This window comes from Protopterus annectens, chromosome 7.part0, assembly GCF_019279795.1.
Source record: "Protopterus annectens isolate FY-2018-M chromosome 7.part0, PAN1.0, whole genome shotgun sequence".
Classification (NCBI taxonomy): domain Eukaryota; kingdom Metazoa; phylum Chordata; order Ceratodontiformes; family Protopteridae; genus Protopterus; species Protopterus annectens.
This window is the reverse complement of record NC_056739.1, coordinates 245,804,016-245,821,624: the sequence shown is the minus strand read 5'-3', so window position 1 is coordinate 245,821,624 and position 17,609 is coordinate 245,804,016. Positions and strand designations below refer to the sequence as shown.

Sequence of the window (17,609 nt, the reverse complement as noted above, 5' to 3'; positions counted from 1 at the left end):
CAAGGGGATTCAAAGAGAAAGCAAAGAAACTAATATTTGAGCTGACAAACCGTTTGTTCATTCTTGCTGTTTTTGCTGAATTCTCCATACCTAAGGATTAGTAGTTCATAAATAAACAATAGCCGAAGCCACCCAATGGAATGCATCATTTCATGAAAATGGGTTGATTTAGAATTCTAAAATTATAATGAATTGCACCACTTATATTCTTGACTGAACATTTACACTCAAGGATCACCATATTGGTGGGCAAAGGCAAATGATTTACCTGCAATACATATCAGACTTGACCTGTGTGGTCCCAAAGTGTTTAGGAAATTCAAAATATTCAAGGACATGCTGGGTCTCCAATCCTCTTTGTCTATAAAACTTGCATCTATTACCTGGCTATTGTTTATAATAAGACCATATCTTCTTCAGATCTGGTCCCTCAAGATAAATTGTGCAAGTGGCTAAAATCTCAGAGAAAGACGCTGGCCCCAGTCAAGCATGGTAACTTTTAACATATTTAATTATCACTGATTTTATGTGGCAGTTTGTATTGAGATGCATACATAGTTTAGAAGAGTTTGCAGCATCTTTGCATGTTGAGCAAAAAGTCTGTCAAGGATACTGTTTCCAATGTTTATCAGATGTCAGAACATGCATTAAAGAAAGCCTTGACGGGTGCTGAAACTATTTCTAGGAATGCAGCTTTTTCTGTGGTGTTGAGGAGGTATGTGTAGTTGCACAGCCAGAATTTCTCTGATGAGTTCAAAAATGAGATTTTGAATTCTCTTATTGAGTCTGATTATGTGTTTGGTACAGCAGTGAAACATATCCTTAAACACTGGGATGACAGAGGTAAATTGATGCAAGGGGTATCCCAAATTCTTTCATTTTCAGCAGCCTCTTAAACAAAAGCCTCAGCCTAAAAAGAATCAAGGCAATAAGAGGAAACAGAAAAACAAGAGCTCTGCTAAGCATAACAAATAGGGTTTCTTTCCCAAAAAATTATAACTCAACTCTCAACTTATGACTATGCTGGGATGGGGCACCCATTTTTTTCCAAGCTACCCTCTCGGTGCTTCATCTCTAAAATTGACTTTGAAAAAGGAGACAGTTTCATCAGTGGTTTTTGACAAATAGGTTCCCAGCACTGTAGACAGGGGGTACAAATGGTAGTAGAAAGATTACCCTCCTTCATTCAAGGAGATTATCCTTCATCTGTCAGACCAGTCTTTGTTATTCCCTCCTATTCTCCAACATATGCTGGACTCATGCATCAAAGAACCACTGCGACCCCCAGTGATAATGAGGAGTTTTCATTCGTGAATTTTCTTGGCTCCCAAAAAATAACTTTTGTGGAGACCATTGTGGGACCTTTCCTTTCTGAGCACCTTCATTAAGATTCCCATGTTCATGGTGGTTACCCTATAGACAGTATCTGCTCTTCTGCTAAAACACTGCATCATGGTGACCCTGGACTTAAAGGCTGCCTATCATCATATCCCCATTGCTCATCACTTCCACAAGTATCTGAGATTTTTTGACTTTGCATCTCACTTTCAGTTTTCTCTGTTGTCCTTTGGGCTATCTTGTTCCTCTTCATTGAGTGTTTACAACTTGTCTTGGTCCAATAGTGACCCATTGTCAGATCAGTCACATTTCTTTTACTTAGATGACGTCTTGATTTTTGCAGAGTCTATGTCCAGGTGTTTGGAATCATTAGATAAGGTTTTAAAATACTCTCCCTTCTAGGGTTCAAGCTGAACCTTCAGAAGTCATGCCTGACACTATTATAAAGATTCATCTTTCTAGAGTATCTAATAAACTTCAACAAAAGAATGGCATTTCTTCTCAAAGACGAGATCTTATTGTATGAAATGGTGTTTCTGGAATTTTCTTCCTGAAAATTCTTGGAGTAAAACTAAATGCCAATAAATGCATAATGGTATCCTTTGGGAAGTCAACCATCCCTACTACCTATCATATTGAAAACAAGCCCCTAAGAGGTGACCCAGTAGTCAGGGATTTGGGGACAGACATAGACAATAATCTAGACTTTTCTCACTACTGCAGACATTTGATGGTCAATCATTCTATGTTGTGTAACTTGTAAACAAAGGTATGACATCTAGGTCCATGGAAGTCATTGTTCCACTGTATTTGGCATTCATCATACCTATCATTGAGTACAATGCCCCTTTGGTATGTACCTAAGTAGCCATATCCAGCAATTGGAGCATTCACAGAAGTTCCTCACTAAAAGAATACGGGCATAAGTGACATTTCCTAGATTATATAAAAATGAACTGTGCAAACTGAATCCAAACAAAGCACGGGAAGGAGACAGAATTAGTAACAATGACCAGAGAATACTTCAGCAAGAACTTACACTACCATTATACCTGTTATTCACTAGGTCATATAAATATGGGGAGATTCCTCAAGATTGGAGACATGCATTTATTAAACCTGTCTTTAAGAGAAAGGGGAGTAGGACAAACCCAGAATCATACAGACCCTTAAGTCTACTTTCATGTTGTGGAAAATTAATGGAGAAGGTAATATTGGATAAGTTATTGTCAGAACTGGGACTAGAAACCATATAGCAGCATGCATATGTTGAAAATAGATCTATTACCACCTGTAACATTAAGTTCTATAACAATATAATAACAGCTATGAATGAAAAATTATGCTGTGAGGTAATTTATATAGAGTTAACTTCAGCATTTGACAGGGTCATACACAAAACAGTGATCAATAAATTAGTACAACTAGGTGTTGATGTACTCTTGATAAGATGGATAGCTGCATGGCTTACAAATACGACATGGCAAGTATCATACAGCAACTGGACAGGTGAAATCCTTGGTTGCAGTCAGGGTGTCTCACAGGGCTCAGTCCTAGGACCTTACTTGTTTACATTGTATCTTTCAGACCTAACTTTTTCATCTGAGGTGCTCTACAGTCTGTATGCAGACGACCTGAAATTAAGTACACTGATTACAAGTGTTACAGATAAAGCTGTCTGCAAAATAATTTGACTAAACTGACCATTTGGGCACAGGGGAATAATATGCTGATAAATACATCAAAAACTAAGCAGATGAGATTTGGGAGACATAAACTGAAAGGTGAATATTTAATACAGTACATGGTGATTGAAACTGTAGACTCATTTAAGGACCTGGTTATATGGGTAGATTCAGCTATGAGTTTTTCTAATCATATCAACCAATTGGTTAATGATAGTTATAGAACTATAGGTTGTCTAAAAAGATTTATAAAGTCTAGGAAATTAAAAATAATGAAGTCATTGTTTGTTAGTTACATTAGATCCAAACTTGAGTATGGAATAACAATATGGAAACCCTATAAGAAAATAAGCATGAGTAAACTGGAAAGAGTACAGTGGAAATGTACCAAGGACACTCACTGATGTGAAAATCTAAGTTATTATGAAAGACTAAGATATCTGAACTTGTACAGTGTCTCTTACAAATATCTAAGAGGAGATCTTATTCAGATATATAGGGCATTTAAGGACAACTACCTCTGGGAATGTTTGGGTTTATCAAAAAGTACTAGAGAATCATCAGACAACCTGTGTAGAAGATTCTATAGGAATGAGAAGTGTACTAATTGGTTCTCTGACAGAGTAGTTGATGCATGGAACAGACTACCAAATTATATTAAAGTAAGTACTAGTGTAGATATTTATAAGAACGGCCTGGACACTTATTATGGGAACAAGTGTTTTGGTATACTGGCAAGCTAGAAGGGCATGTATGCCATGCTTGAAACATTTGTATGTATGTATGCAGACAGCCTCAAGGCCCTATCCCTATATTCTGTCTCCTACAAGCTGTTGAGAGGAGATCTATGCCTGCCATACAAAGCATTGTCAGACTTCACTTTGAAGGACTCCTGCATAACCACAAAATGAACAGCACCAGAATTACCCATTTTAAAGACATAAACCTTGTCTGTGATATAAAAAGGACCTACTGGAGAGACAAGTATGTATCCCAGAGACTACCCTCTCTCTGGAACAGGCTCCCCATCCATGTAAAGCGGAGTTCCTCCCTAACCCAATTCAAGGGTAACTTAGATAATTGAATAATGAACAGGAATTTCAACCCTGGTTTGGTACCTATGTCACCAATGGACACAATCCACCTGTAAATGGTTCATCTCACAGGTCCCTGCTTGTAAATGTTTCACCTTCCAAGCCCCTGCTTACACTTGTTAAGGGTACTAGCACTTGTCAGAGATTTGGTATGGATGGCTAAGCTTAAAAAGGCCCTTGTGGTTAATAGCCTAGTAAATACCCATGAACCTATGATGGCATCCATGATTCTCACAATACCACTGGCTCATCTTCACATGAGAAAAATTCAATGGAATGTCCAAAATTGTTGGACCTAGTATGTTAATTATCTGAAAACCCAGTTACTGGAGCTCTGATTCATCAGACAAGAGTTACAGTGGTGGAGAAAACAGTTGATTGTCAATGCATGACTTGCATTTTTCCCTCCAATACCTTGCAATCTACCCAAACAAATTTGTCCAACTTTGTGTGGGGAGCTGTGTAAATGGGGAAACCCTTCAATAAAGGAGATTATGGTGGTGATTTGTGTCTTAAAGGTTTGTCATCACCTGGGGAGTCTGGTTCCTCACCAGGTGCTTATGGACAACACCACAGTGATTCAGTAGCTAAACAAACAGGGAGGGTTTGAGATCTTACCTCTGTGCCCGTTGGCAATGATGGGTAAGGAGATTGTGTCATAGTATTCTCTGACTCAAGCTTCATGCATCCCATCAGAGTAGAACCTTGTGGCAGCAGACTAAGCAGATCCTAGGAAGACCCCCCCCCCACTGAAACTCAAAGCAATGTTGTTCCAGGATCTAGTGTAGATGTGGGGAACTCTTCAAGTAGATCTCTTCACCTCCTTTCAAAACAGATAGCTAGAGAAATTCTATTCCACACATCCTAGCAGCCATGCTTGGTGGACAGATGGATTCTTGTGCCTTTGGATGGGAATGTTCCTGTGTACATTTTTACCTTTCCACTGATTCAGAAGGTTCTTCTTAAAGTTCAGAGAGAAATGCCAAAGATGATTGTGATGACACCCTATTGGATCAGGCAATCTTTGTTCTCCTTTTTAATAGCATTAGCCAAGGGCAATTAATACAAACTTCCTGTTACTCAGGATCTGTTCACAATGTCTTTGGAGCAACTGGTATATCCCTGATTTGGAGACACTTCATTTGAAAGCCTGGATGATTCAATCTTGGCTCCATTTGTTTCATAATGTGCAGCAGGTTTTAGAGGAAGCCAGAAAACCTGCTAGTAGAAAACCTTGTATTAATAATAAACTGGTGAGGTTTTCTAAGGGGTGCTTAAATGGAAACAGGGGGTCCACTGAAATTAATATCCTCTGTCTTGAAATACCTGTGTGAACTACTTCAGTATAGCTTATTGTTTGCATTCATTAAGTTGTAGTAGCAGCCATCTCTGCATGTCTGCCTGTGGATCCCTCTTTTTTTCTTCTTCAGTTTTGGTAAAACAGCTTATGAAAGAAGTGTTGTATATGAGACCCCCTCCCAAGCAAATTCCTCCTTCATGTGATCTCAAATATGTTTTGTTCAAATTGACATTTTACTTTTTTTCATTATTGAATATTAAGTTCTTAATATGGATGGTCCTTATGGAAAAGTCCCTTTTGCATATATACTTATAAAGAATAAGTTAGTTAGAGTTACTCAGGGTTCAATCCTCTCAAATTCTCTTAATCTCTGTTCTCTCCCTTTGTTCTTTCCAAAGCCTAAGGATAAAATCAGGCCTTGCATAATTGCCCTGTATAGTACAGGATGCCTCATTGATTGCCAAAACCCAACAAAGCAGTTTTTGTGTTTTTTCTAGGGGTAAGGAAGGAAGGTCCTTGCAATAAACAAGTCAAGTCATGTTTTTTTTGTCTCATGTTTTTGTTTTTTTTTCCACCACCTTGGTATTGTTCCCCTGGCGGAGAGCAAGGTGCATATCACCAGGGCCTTTTTCTCTTCTACCACAAGGCGGAATCTGTGGGGTAATGGAAAATTTAGGCAGCAAAAAAAGCAGGCCACCACACCTACAAACTGGATGATTTTTCTATTTTTAGATGAAAGAGCAGGGCTATGTGAGACAGGGTTCCTCCTGACAGATGACAGATTTTTATTCTTTTAGGAATCTATGCTTATGCCCAGTAGTGGTTACTGAGAGAGAAGTGAGTACTGTTGTGCAAAGTTCCACTTCATTTCTACAGTACGCTGTAGTAAGACCTGCACTTTGCTGAAGTCCTTCCATCATCCTTCGTTATTTGGATGGACATCATTTGACAGTTGCTGCTGTTTTTGTTTAGTAGCTTTTGTTGTTTTCTGTGTGTGTGTGTGTGTGTGTGTGTGTGTGCGTGTGTGTGTGTGTGTGTGTGTGTGTGTGTGTGTGAGGTTTTTGTTTTCTGTGTGTTATGTTTGCAAAGTTTGCATTTCTTTCTGTTTTTTTCGGGAATTAATTAAAAAGAAAAAATTTTGGCTGTGCATGTGAAGAAGAGCTGCCATTGGCTGCTTTCCTTTACCTTTAGACACAGACAAGCAGTGGGATTTTGCTTTTTCAGACTGTCAGACAGAGAGTATTAGGGTACTACTGGACAGAGAGTATTAGGGGCCTACTGCCCATATATTTAAGTACAAGTTTGTTTTACATGCAACTACCACTTAACTACTCTTTCCTACTTGATATGGTATAGGAAGATCCTGATCTGAGATGATGTTGGTTTCTGACTTAAAGGCAACAGCCCATATTCTTCACTTCCTACACAACTTCGCATACTTTTATACCAGATTTCCAAACAGTTTCTTTTTCCTAGTACTGGCAAAGGCCCTTTTCCTAGATAATCCCAAAAGGCCCAATCCCAGACTATGCCCAAGCTTGCATGCAGTAAGTCTCTCTCTCTGTGTATAGTATATGTCGTGTGTAGCGTGTGCGTGTGTGTGTGTGTGTGTGTGTGTGTGTGTGTGTGTGTGTGTGTGTGTGTGTGTGTGTGTGTGTGTGTGTGTGTGTGTGTGTGTGTGTGTGTGTGTGTTATATATATATATATATATATATATATATATATATATATATATATATATATATAGATTTATAACTAGGTTTTATGCAGATTGTACTAGTTCTAATCTTGTTTATTTGGCTTATTGCAATGATTGCACATGTTTCTATGTTGGGAAGACATATGACTTATTGCAATGATTACACGTTTCTATGTTGGGAAGACTAATCGCTCCTTTAGAGAGCGTATTTTAGAGCATATTGGTTATTTCCATTATAATTACACTACAAGTGCATTGCATAAACATATTGCAGCTTTTAGAGATGATAGTTTTAGTTTTTTTTTGTCTTGCAATTATTTGTCTGATTTTATAGGGGGAGACATTGTTAATAGGGTTGAAGTGGCAGAAACGAAATGGATAACTACATTTCAAGCACATAGAGCTTCTTGCTTCAATGGTGATATACCTTTAAAGCTATTATTGAGAGCTTGTGGACTTTTGCATTAATTGTTTTGTTGATTTGTATGGTATTTAAGCGTATGTTTTGCTTGCTTTTATATGGTCCGAAGAAGTACATAGTAAGTGCACAAAAGCACTTATCAAATAAATGGATTTATTTTATGGCTGTGTTTTATTGGTTTTATCTCTGCTTTTTGGTGACTCGTTTTGTTGGTTTTACCTACCTTTATTCACCTGATCTGTTTTATTTTGTTCCTGAAAACCTGACTAAATGTTCAGGTTGCAAAATGATCAAGCTACATTATTCTGTGCCTTTATGTATCAATAATGCAAAGCTTTTAATTTTGACATAACAGGTTCTCCAAGTGTTTAAAGGCTAAAACAAAATTGGTCCTTGATTAATACCTAAAATGACTCAGGAAAAAAATACTCAGGTTTGCATCAGTAAGTTTAAATGGTGATAATGTACAAAAAGGAATCATAAGATATGATTGTATGGAAAAGGAATTTGGTAAGGCTATCACAAACTGGTCAGACATAACATAAATTGAATTGCCTTCAGATGATGCATAATCTGTGATATATTTAAAAACATGCCAAGATATTTGGATAAAGCATTCAAAAGACAGTGAAACTATGTACACTGAATCTGTTCTGGTCTTACTGTATCTATCAGCACTCAATATTACTGCCTTCAGATTGACTGATCTACATTTTGCACAAACAGACATGAAAAATATAATACATCTCACCTGCCATGGTTGGAAGTTCCTGAGTGTTGCACAGCTGCCATTGTTAAAAGGCCCTTCTGTCTGTATGCATTTCTGCAGATTATACAAGGCATGTGCCAATGAGTATACAGCATTGTAAACACCATACGTAAATCTGAAATTATTCACATCAAACACTGTGGTGTCCAGTGTCTCCAGTTTTTCCTCTCCTGTACATTGAGATACATCACTCCTTGGGTTAGCTAATGATGACTGTAGCATTTCAGTGTGTTGCCACTTACACGAGAATGCTTCTTCCCAAAATCTTTTCACAAAAGGGTCATCAGGAAATTTGCTGGGATGAATATTATAAAGGAATTCATTGAAGCCTGGGATTAGGCCTCTGTGCACTGCAAATCCAACTGAACCATTGAGAACATCTTTGATCTTTTTTGACAGATCTGGAGAAATCGACCAATATGTGGATGCAATCCAAAGCTTTTTTGTAACATTCTGTTTGTAAGCCTCTTCGATGAAAGGGGCTGCATACTGAACAACTGCGTAATTTATAATGACTTTCGTTGTTGATTTCCTGATTATCTCAATTATCTGACCGGCATTGTTATAAATATTGTCTAGGGAAAGAATTTCAAGAAACTCAATACAAATACCATTTTTCAAAAGTTCAGCCTTTAAAGTCATGACAGCTTCTACATTATTGCCAGAAGCAGCACCAATGACTCCTACCCAGTTCCATCCAAAGTACCTCATCATTTTAGCCATACCACGGACCTGATTTACATCTGACGCAACAGTACGGAAGAAAGAGGGAAACTGGATCTTATCACTGAACACAGAACGAGTTGCAGCATAGCTTATCTGAAAGAATATGTATGTTTCAGTTAGCAGAGATTAAGTATAAATAAAAGATCACCAAGCTTAACTATATGTACCTATTATATTTTCCCCATTTGTATGCCCCCCAGCTGAGCATTAGCTGCCCAGTTACATCATTCTATTTTAAGTTTTCCCAGCACTATGCCCTAAACTATACAACCGATGCATGAGGAAGTGGAGTAGTACAGTCTATGGCATCTCATGCAATGGTCCTGTACACCAGACAAGCTTTATTGTCATGTCCTAACTGGGCAGAGCTAATGATACCACTCCATCACTACATGCATTGTCAGATGTGCCCCACTCCTCAAACATTAACATTAATAATACTGTAGCTCATGATTATGGCACCATCTCCCTCTTAAGTGTCAGTGAGTCATTAAACCCATTCCTTCCCATGCCTCCCCCCCTGTCTAGACCAGTGCCAGTACTACTACTCAATCTAGGAATATAACCAGGTCATAGTCAGGACTTCATACCTCAGTGCTATGGAGCCAGGGTAAGTACATTCACATTAGCGTTTTAAGCAGGATGGTGTGCTCACACACATACCCAATTACCACTGTCTCACTAGAGATAAAAGTACATTATAGGGTGCTCACTCCTATTATGTAATGCCACTAATACGTTTAAAATTGGACTTGATTTAAATAAAACAAGAAGACGCCCTTTTCATATGGAGAGAATACTGATCGTTGAGGGTAATAGAACATGCAAATCCTCTCAAGTTACTTTCCTAGTCTTTAAACCAGAGTATGACAGCATTTGACCCCATTACAATACTCATTGTGTTTTGTTCCATAACATATATCTTTAGCTTTATCTCTCTATCCATTTATCTGTCTATTCTTCTGTGTGTTTGTCTGTATATATATATATATATATATATATATATATATATATATATATATATATATATATATATATATATATATATATATATATATATATATATATATATATATATATATATATATATGTATACAATGTAATTGTACCACATTTCATCTAACACACCCGAGGTTGACTGTAACAATATCGACCACAAAAGACTGAAAACAACATAACTGACACAGTAACACACATGCTGAGAAACAGCCTACCTTTAAAAAAACAAACTAAAACATAAACAGTTTTAACAGTATAAAATAACTGTGTCCTGTAATGCTGCTCTACAGAGATATCTGCCTGAAGCTTAAATTGATAAAGCAACTCATTTTTTATTCTTTCTCCTTTACTTAGCTAGATCACAACAAGTGTAATGTAATAACTGCACAGAATATTATTATATTCTAATCTGATATCTTATTTTTGGAAGTCTCTGTCTTTCTCATAACACAAGACTTCACTAGAGCACTGGATATTATTGTAGATATAAATTTTCTTTTAAGCAAAACTTCAGTCTTATGAAGATTGCTTGTTTGAAGAGACTAATAAATTAAAATTATATTTTTGTTTTCCTTCTCTGGATTTAACTAATCTGCCTACACATCTTTTGCATTGTGATTTATTTTCTCATCTAATCATCTCTTGAGCTGTTATCTTCTGTGCTAAATGAACACTGATTTGTAATGTAGCATGCAAATTTTTGATTTTATACCATGGCATGACCTTGCCTTCTATAGCTTCAGTCTCTCTGTCTCTCTCACACACTCACACACACACACACACACACACACACACACACACACACACACACACACACACACACACACACGCTGTTATTGAGGTGTAAAGCCACACTGAACATCCAAGCTCTACTTTCTCTCTCTCTTTCTTCTCCTTCACACTGGCATTTATGTATCTTTTTTAGTAAATTGGAAATACATTATAAATTCCACGTTTGAGACCCAAGTGAATATTTAACTATTGAATCTGGCATCACTAACTTAATAACTAATGGCAAAGGGCTTGCATCAGCCTGAAAGCCTGAGTAATTGCAAAACCTAGGTTGGTCCAGTAAAAGGTATTACACCACTTGTATTCTTCAATGTCTTTGTGTATAAAGCAGTGGATTATACTGACAGTTTTATTTTGACATTTCAAAGAATGTCTAGTTAACATAAAATTGACAATGCAATGGATGAGGTTTTTAACTCCTTTTCTTATCAATAATGATGCTTTGCCAGAAATGTCCAACTCTCATTTTTGATATTGTTGCAAAGTTAAAAACTGTTCATTTGAATGCTGTAATCTCACCCTGAAGCTTAAAAGAAACAAGGTTAAAGAACTTAAATGGAAGACAAATGACAGTGATCGTGATTTCATTAAAGACATAAGCAATTATTTTTATATGAGGATTAATGGATGCACATTACTACTTTTGTAATGCTGGAGGACCTTATGATAAGGATAAAAGTGCTCAGTACTTTGTACTGGAACACAAGAAACTGTTTAAGATCAGGAGTGTAAGACTGTTTGAGAAAGTGGACAAAAAATGGTGACCTACAGCCATACTATGCTGCTCAGCTGCCAAAAACTGAAGTACTACAAATGGGTATAAAGGAAATTGTGAGGCAATCTAAACATTCATAGCAGCCTTCACATGCAGTGATGGAAAATGCTCACACAAGCACATGCTAAGGTCTTGGAATAAAATGTTTTCATTGCAACCAGCTAAGTAATGCACAACCCAAATGTCCATAGTGATACAGCATGGAACGAAAGTAACTTGAGGGAGCTAACAGATGTGACATCACGGTACTGATGAGTTATCTTTAATCTTCATCTATCTCATATTATCAAGAGGGCATGTACCCACATGGTAGAAGGTAAATTAATCACTGCTAACAGGGATACTGCAACAGAAATGGCTACTGTTATGTCTACAGTTGTTAGAAAGGAACATTACTTTCTTGGGCAGTCTATTCCATTTAGGACCATTGGATGACACCTTTTCAGGTGTCATTGGTTAAAGTCTATATGGAAGACAAGCAGGTGGCTGTGTCTGGTAGTTTCCTGTCTGATGTTCTAATTGATAATGAATGATGAAACTGTATGTTATTTGCATGCATTTACATGCAGCAAGCATGACAAGTGCATGAGGAATGTAGCGGAGAGGTATGACCTATCCAATACCCATCTAACAGAGGCTGGTAATGTATTAGGGTGGTGAAACTGAGCCACAGCTATCAAAAGGTAATGACCATATTCTGAAACAGCTACTTCAAGGGAAGATATGGCTGATTGCAATCATTGCTTCCTCTGAAGAGATAGTTGAGTGCAACAACTCTGAAAACAAAACACAGCTGTTGGAAATGCTATACATCCACTGAAAGGGGAACCAGAAGAGTACCACAGAGAATGAGTTCAGACAAACACAGCTGTCAGATCCCACTTAACATGAAAAGAAGGATTCAGGCAAGGAGACCCCAGGCTGTCAAGTGAAGAAAGAGGTTGTATTCAGAGAAAAGAGATTGTTGTGCAATGAATGGAGTTCTAAATAAGATAATGAAGAAGAGATATAACAGCTGATATCTCCAAAGTTCTCCATTTAAGCAGTTATGGTCATAATCCAAGATATTCCATTTTCAGGACACTCGGAAATACAGAATGCAAAAGACTGGCTTATGCAAAATTATATTTTCTGAGCATTGTAAAAGGTGGCAGGGTGCTGCTCAGAGTGAGAAGGTTAACAAAACTAAGGGTACATTGGTTCAGTTTCCCTCAAAAAATGATGTATAGCTATAGATATTGTTGATATTGTAGCACCCTGACACCGCAGATATTGGGTATATCCAGGTAGTCATAGAATAGGCTATAAGATAATCTGAAGTGATGGCTTTGTCTTTTATCAAGGCAGAATGGGTAAGTGGTTTCTTAGATCTTTTCATTAGAGTGGGTTTCAATGGAAAAATACTGACAGACAGAGAAACAAACTATATATCAGATCCTCTGAACAGTTTGCAGAAGCACTATGGCATACAGCACTTAAAACACTCCCTACCATCTTCAAACAAGTAGTTTGGGGATGACAATAAAATGTGGATAGAATTCCTAGAAGACATCATTTCTAGAGTATGTTTTGTATTCTAGGGCTAACCTTAAGTAGCAAACAGAGTTGTAGGAGAAGCACGTACCACACAAAAACAACAACATCAAAATGTCAGGAACAACTGTGGAGATAGAACCCAAACATGTAGATATTCAGAGATATAGCTTCAAATCAACAAAATAAGCTGCAGGAAACATGGAAGGAACCTTTTCCATTGTAAGAAAATTAGATTATGTTAATTACTGAGTTAATATATCAGAAAGGATGTTGAAACAAAGTATACCATGTTGATATAATGACCCCTATTATGACAGAGGGCAGTAGTGCTCAGTATGTGCAGTGATTTGTAAGAGGAATGTGACAGGAATCCAGAAGTAGTGCTTCTTAGTGAGGCTTGGGAAGATGCTTCAGTCAATGAGGCAGAAATATCACAGCAACTACTACAAAATCAGGTTTAGGAAATCTGAGTAGTAATACTAGACTTAAGAAAAATGGTCATTATTAAGCCAGGTCAAATCCAACTGGGTTAGCATATGAACACATAGGAGCCTATCAAGCTAGAAATAAGACACCTACTATACGCCCTATGTATAGGGTACCTGAGCAAGTCAAACAAACAATGCAGGAAGAACAGTGAATGGATCTCAGTTGTGGTGTGGGTGCTAAAAAATAATGGAAACACCAATATTTGCTTAGACTATAGGAAACTAAATAATCACACAGACACAGATGCATACCCCATGCCAAGAACAGACTATACATTAGAGCAGCTGGATAGGGTTACATATTTGACCACTATTAACCTAAGAGTTAATAGTAAGCACCCTTAACATGTGTGACAAGGGAGAGATCAGGATTTATTGCCCAGTTTAGGTTGCGTAAATGAAACAAAACATACTTTTAAACAAACAGTGGTCCAGCATCTTTCCAGAGGCTAGTAGATTGCACCCTAACAATAGTTGGCAATTATAATATGACCTAAATGGCTGATATTTAACATTTTTTGTCAGCCCTGAGAGAAACACCTGTGACACACCAGGTGGATTTTGAACAAATTAAAAGGCATTAGTTGACAATTAATGGGCATAAGTGCCAGGTAGGTAATAAAGGCATAACTTGTCTAGATCATCAAGTGTGTGGTGGCAATAATTTAGTCAGATAATGCATACCACTGTTACTAAAAAGAAAGTTGGAGCATTCTTTAATATAGTCATCATTACAGAATATGTGTACCTCAGTAGACTATTACACTAAATTCTATTGCAGACAATACTTGAAAGACTATACCCAATAAACTTATCTAGGCTCCTTATTTTGATCAGACATTCCAAAATTTCAAGTAAGGTTTGAGTTAACCACCTTGTGTTAGCTAGTAATGATTATAATCCAGATATTTGTAGTAGAAGTAGATTGTCCAAGCTATGTTCTTGAGGCTTTACTCAGAATATTCAGTAGTGCATTAGTTATAGATTTCAACCAAGGGAAAAATCACATGCATCTGTGAGGAAGAAATGTTTGGGTATGGTTTGGACTCTCCAAAAACTTTAGCCTTGCATATGCGTTGAATAGTTCCTAGACATTGCACATCAGAATCTCTTAAAATGATGACAGAGCAGGTAGACAAAATATCAACCCTTTTTAGCTGGAGCTTGGTATTGTAGTCAAACAATATGACAATCACTAAGGTAGTGCTAGTAATGCAAAGGCAGATAGTTTATCAGGATAGTGGACTGAGAAATGTAACTTAAAATGCATTTGTACCAATAAGATTTGATTTTGGTGTTTATAAACATTAATCAAGGTTGGTTGTAAAATGGGGATAAAAGGTAGAAAAGTGGTACTATGCTAGCCAAGTATAATTATTTGAATTTTCATAAAACTGCTTGTTTCTTCCAAGTAAAAAAAATAATTTCTCTAAGTTTGTAATTCCTAGTAGAAATGCAGCAGGACTCTGAGAAACTGAAACTAGATCTGTTTCACAAATTAATACACATTTGCAGTAACTAAGACATCAAAGAATGCATTATCTTTCTTAGGTTGTTCTCAAATCCACAGCACTCTTTAGTTAGAGAAAAAGGAAATGTATCATCCAGACTTAAACCAGACAGGAAATACTCACGTGGACATAAGTATAGAAAAAATACTATTAAAATTCATTCTGTTTTGCTTGTGAAAAGAGTACAAGTGGATTACATTTCTAAGAGCTTGAGATGAAGTACGCTAGCATAAATTGCACACCTGCTGCTTGTAATTATAAGTCAGAGGCATCTAGAAATTCAAATATATCTTTAGCTATTGATGTGAGATGTTCAGATACATTGCTAGAAAATTCCTTCTATATACCATCCATCTGTATAAAATTATGCATTTTGTATTTCTTTTCACATATTTATAGCCACTTGTGTATCTGAGTTTATAAACTGCATTGCTCAATCTGATTTATTTCCACTAAAAAGGTTGTGGGTATTGATTTATTAATGTCTCAGCTGTTATCTTATGACCTATGAAGAGTTACTGCCTGAATTATTGCTACCATACCAATATTTAATAATTAACTTATTTTAAATGTAAATGTAAACAGTAAATTGTGCTCTTGGTATATTACAGTGTTATAGATGTGACAGTATTACTCAAAACAGAGGGAGGGGTAATTTGACTGGGGAAATATCACTAATTGTCTCTGGAAATATTACATGTTTTATGAGCAAGATTAGCTTGGCCAAGTTTCAGTTACTGTTGAAATGATTAAACTGGAAATCACTCAGCTTACTCTGATGCTTGTAAACAACTGGGGAACCAGTGATTATACCTCTGCTCTGCAGCTGGCCAGTGCTGTTTTGTGTGGTATGTGTTGGCTATTTTACAAGTTGCAAGCTTTTACTATAAAAGCTTATGGCCATTTGCCTCTTGTATATTATTTGGTTGTCAGTGGTATGGAATATGAGACCACTGCACTTTTCACATAAATTGGGGGCAGTGGGCAGCAGGTAGTATTACATACCCATTCATTATACACACAAGCACATACACACACAACACACAGACACCCATATATATATTTTTCCTAGTGACATATGAGCGTATTCAGTATATAAATGAAAGAAACAATCATACCTTATCAAGATCAGTAGTCTTCTGTGCACATAAATCCAGAGTAATAGCAATCTTCTTCTGTGTTATCCACATAAACAAATCTCCTCACCTTCAGGCTCCCTAGCTACATGGCTACCTTTTTATAGTGTAGATTCAGGCCTGTGAGCAAGGTGAAGATGAAAATGAGGTGTGAACTCATTAGAAATGCTAAATCCTAAAATCTTGCTTCTGTGTAGCATATGTAAATATAGTTCAGGCACTCCCTCAGTGTTTCTTGCTAATGGATTACAACTGTGAATGACTACTGGTAGGGAGAAGGATAACACAACAGCAATTTAGACTCCCTTACCCCCAGTGTGTGTGTCAACCAGGTTACACTTACAAAGTGTAGAAGTAATTTTATCAAGGTTTTAAATAGAAGTAAGCAGCACACTTTTCACAGTTTCCATTCAGTAATATCCAGTTTCTCCTGCATTTGTTGAAAACTATATATTATTGCCATTTCATATTCTCACACATTTTAAGGAGAATGATAAAAAATGTCTTAGATTATTGCTCAAATTTTTGCAAACAATAGTCATAAAGAGTTGTGTAATCACTCATTGCACTACATCTGAAATTAATACATGTGCAAGCAACAAAGAAGTGTACATGTCTTATTAATACTGTGAACAGTTTTGTACTTGCTTGTATGCACAATGATTTTCATTCTCTGCTGTAAAGCTGTTTCTTTGGCAAAAGGGATAAGGTGCCCTTACTGTGTCTTTAAGGTTCATTTGTGTGAGAGTTCAAACCCAAATTTGTATGAAAATATGTCATGTGCACTAACATGTAATTCGTAGTGTTGTTTATTTTATCAATTTTTTTCTTTTAATCCCAGTATTTGCATGGTTCATTGCTTAGCGCAAACATGGGAAATGGATAAACACAATAAATGTCATATTATGTGCTTCTTTGATAAGCAATGCATCAACTGCATCTGTGAATCACCTGTATGTGTAGCACATCTGCTAGACATGTTGATTCTCACAGCATATACTATTTGTAGATCATGGTTCAAGGCCTACATTTGTCATTTAAGGATCTAACTGAATAAACACTGCTCACAAAGCTAAAACCACTTTAGCTTTGCTTGTCTCATTTACCCAATGTTTACCATCATGCAAACCTGCACTAATGGCCTACATATAAAGCAGATGTCTGCGGACAGGATGCAGGCATTCTCAGTGTCAAAAAGGATGCATTGCTGCATTTTTGCTTTCCATTACTCAAACCCACTAATTGGCATTGCGCTGCAATTAGCAACCTTCCCCAACTCCAGCAGGCTAGATCACCTGCAGACAGGAAGTAGACAATAGATAATTTCAAAATGATACAGT

At 36.9% G+C, this 17,609-nt stretch overlaps 1 protein-coding gene across 1 annotated transcript in view; it reads right to left on the bottom strand.

The window, feature by feature from the left end:
• The window catches only part of LOC122805933 (extracellular calcium-sensing receptor-like), a 52,185-nt gene that overhangs the window by 25,148 nt on the left and 9,428 nt on the right, over positions 1 to 17,609 (bottom strand). The window contains exon 3 of the mRNA XM_044076177.1: positions 8,289 to 9,125. Within this exon, the coding sequence (XP_043932112.1) occupies positions 8,289 to 9,125 (837 nt within the window). The remainder of the gene's footprint in view (positions 1 to 8,288; positions 9,126 to 17,609) is intronic.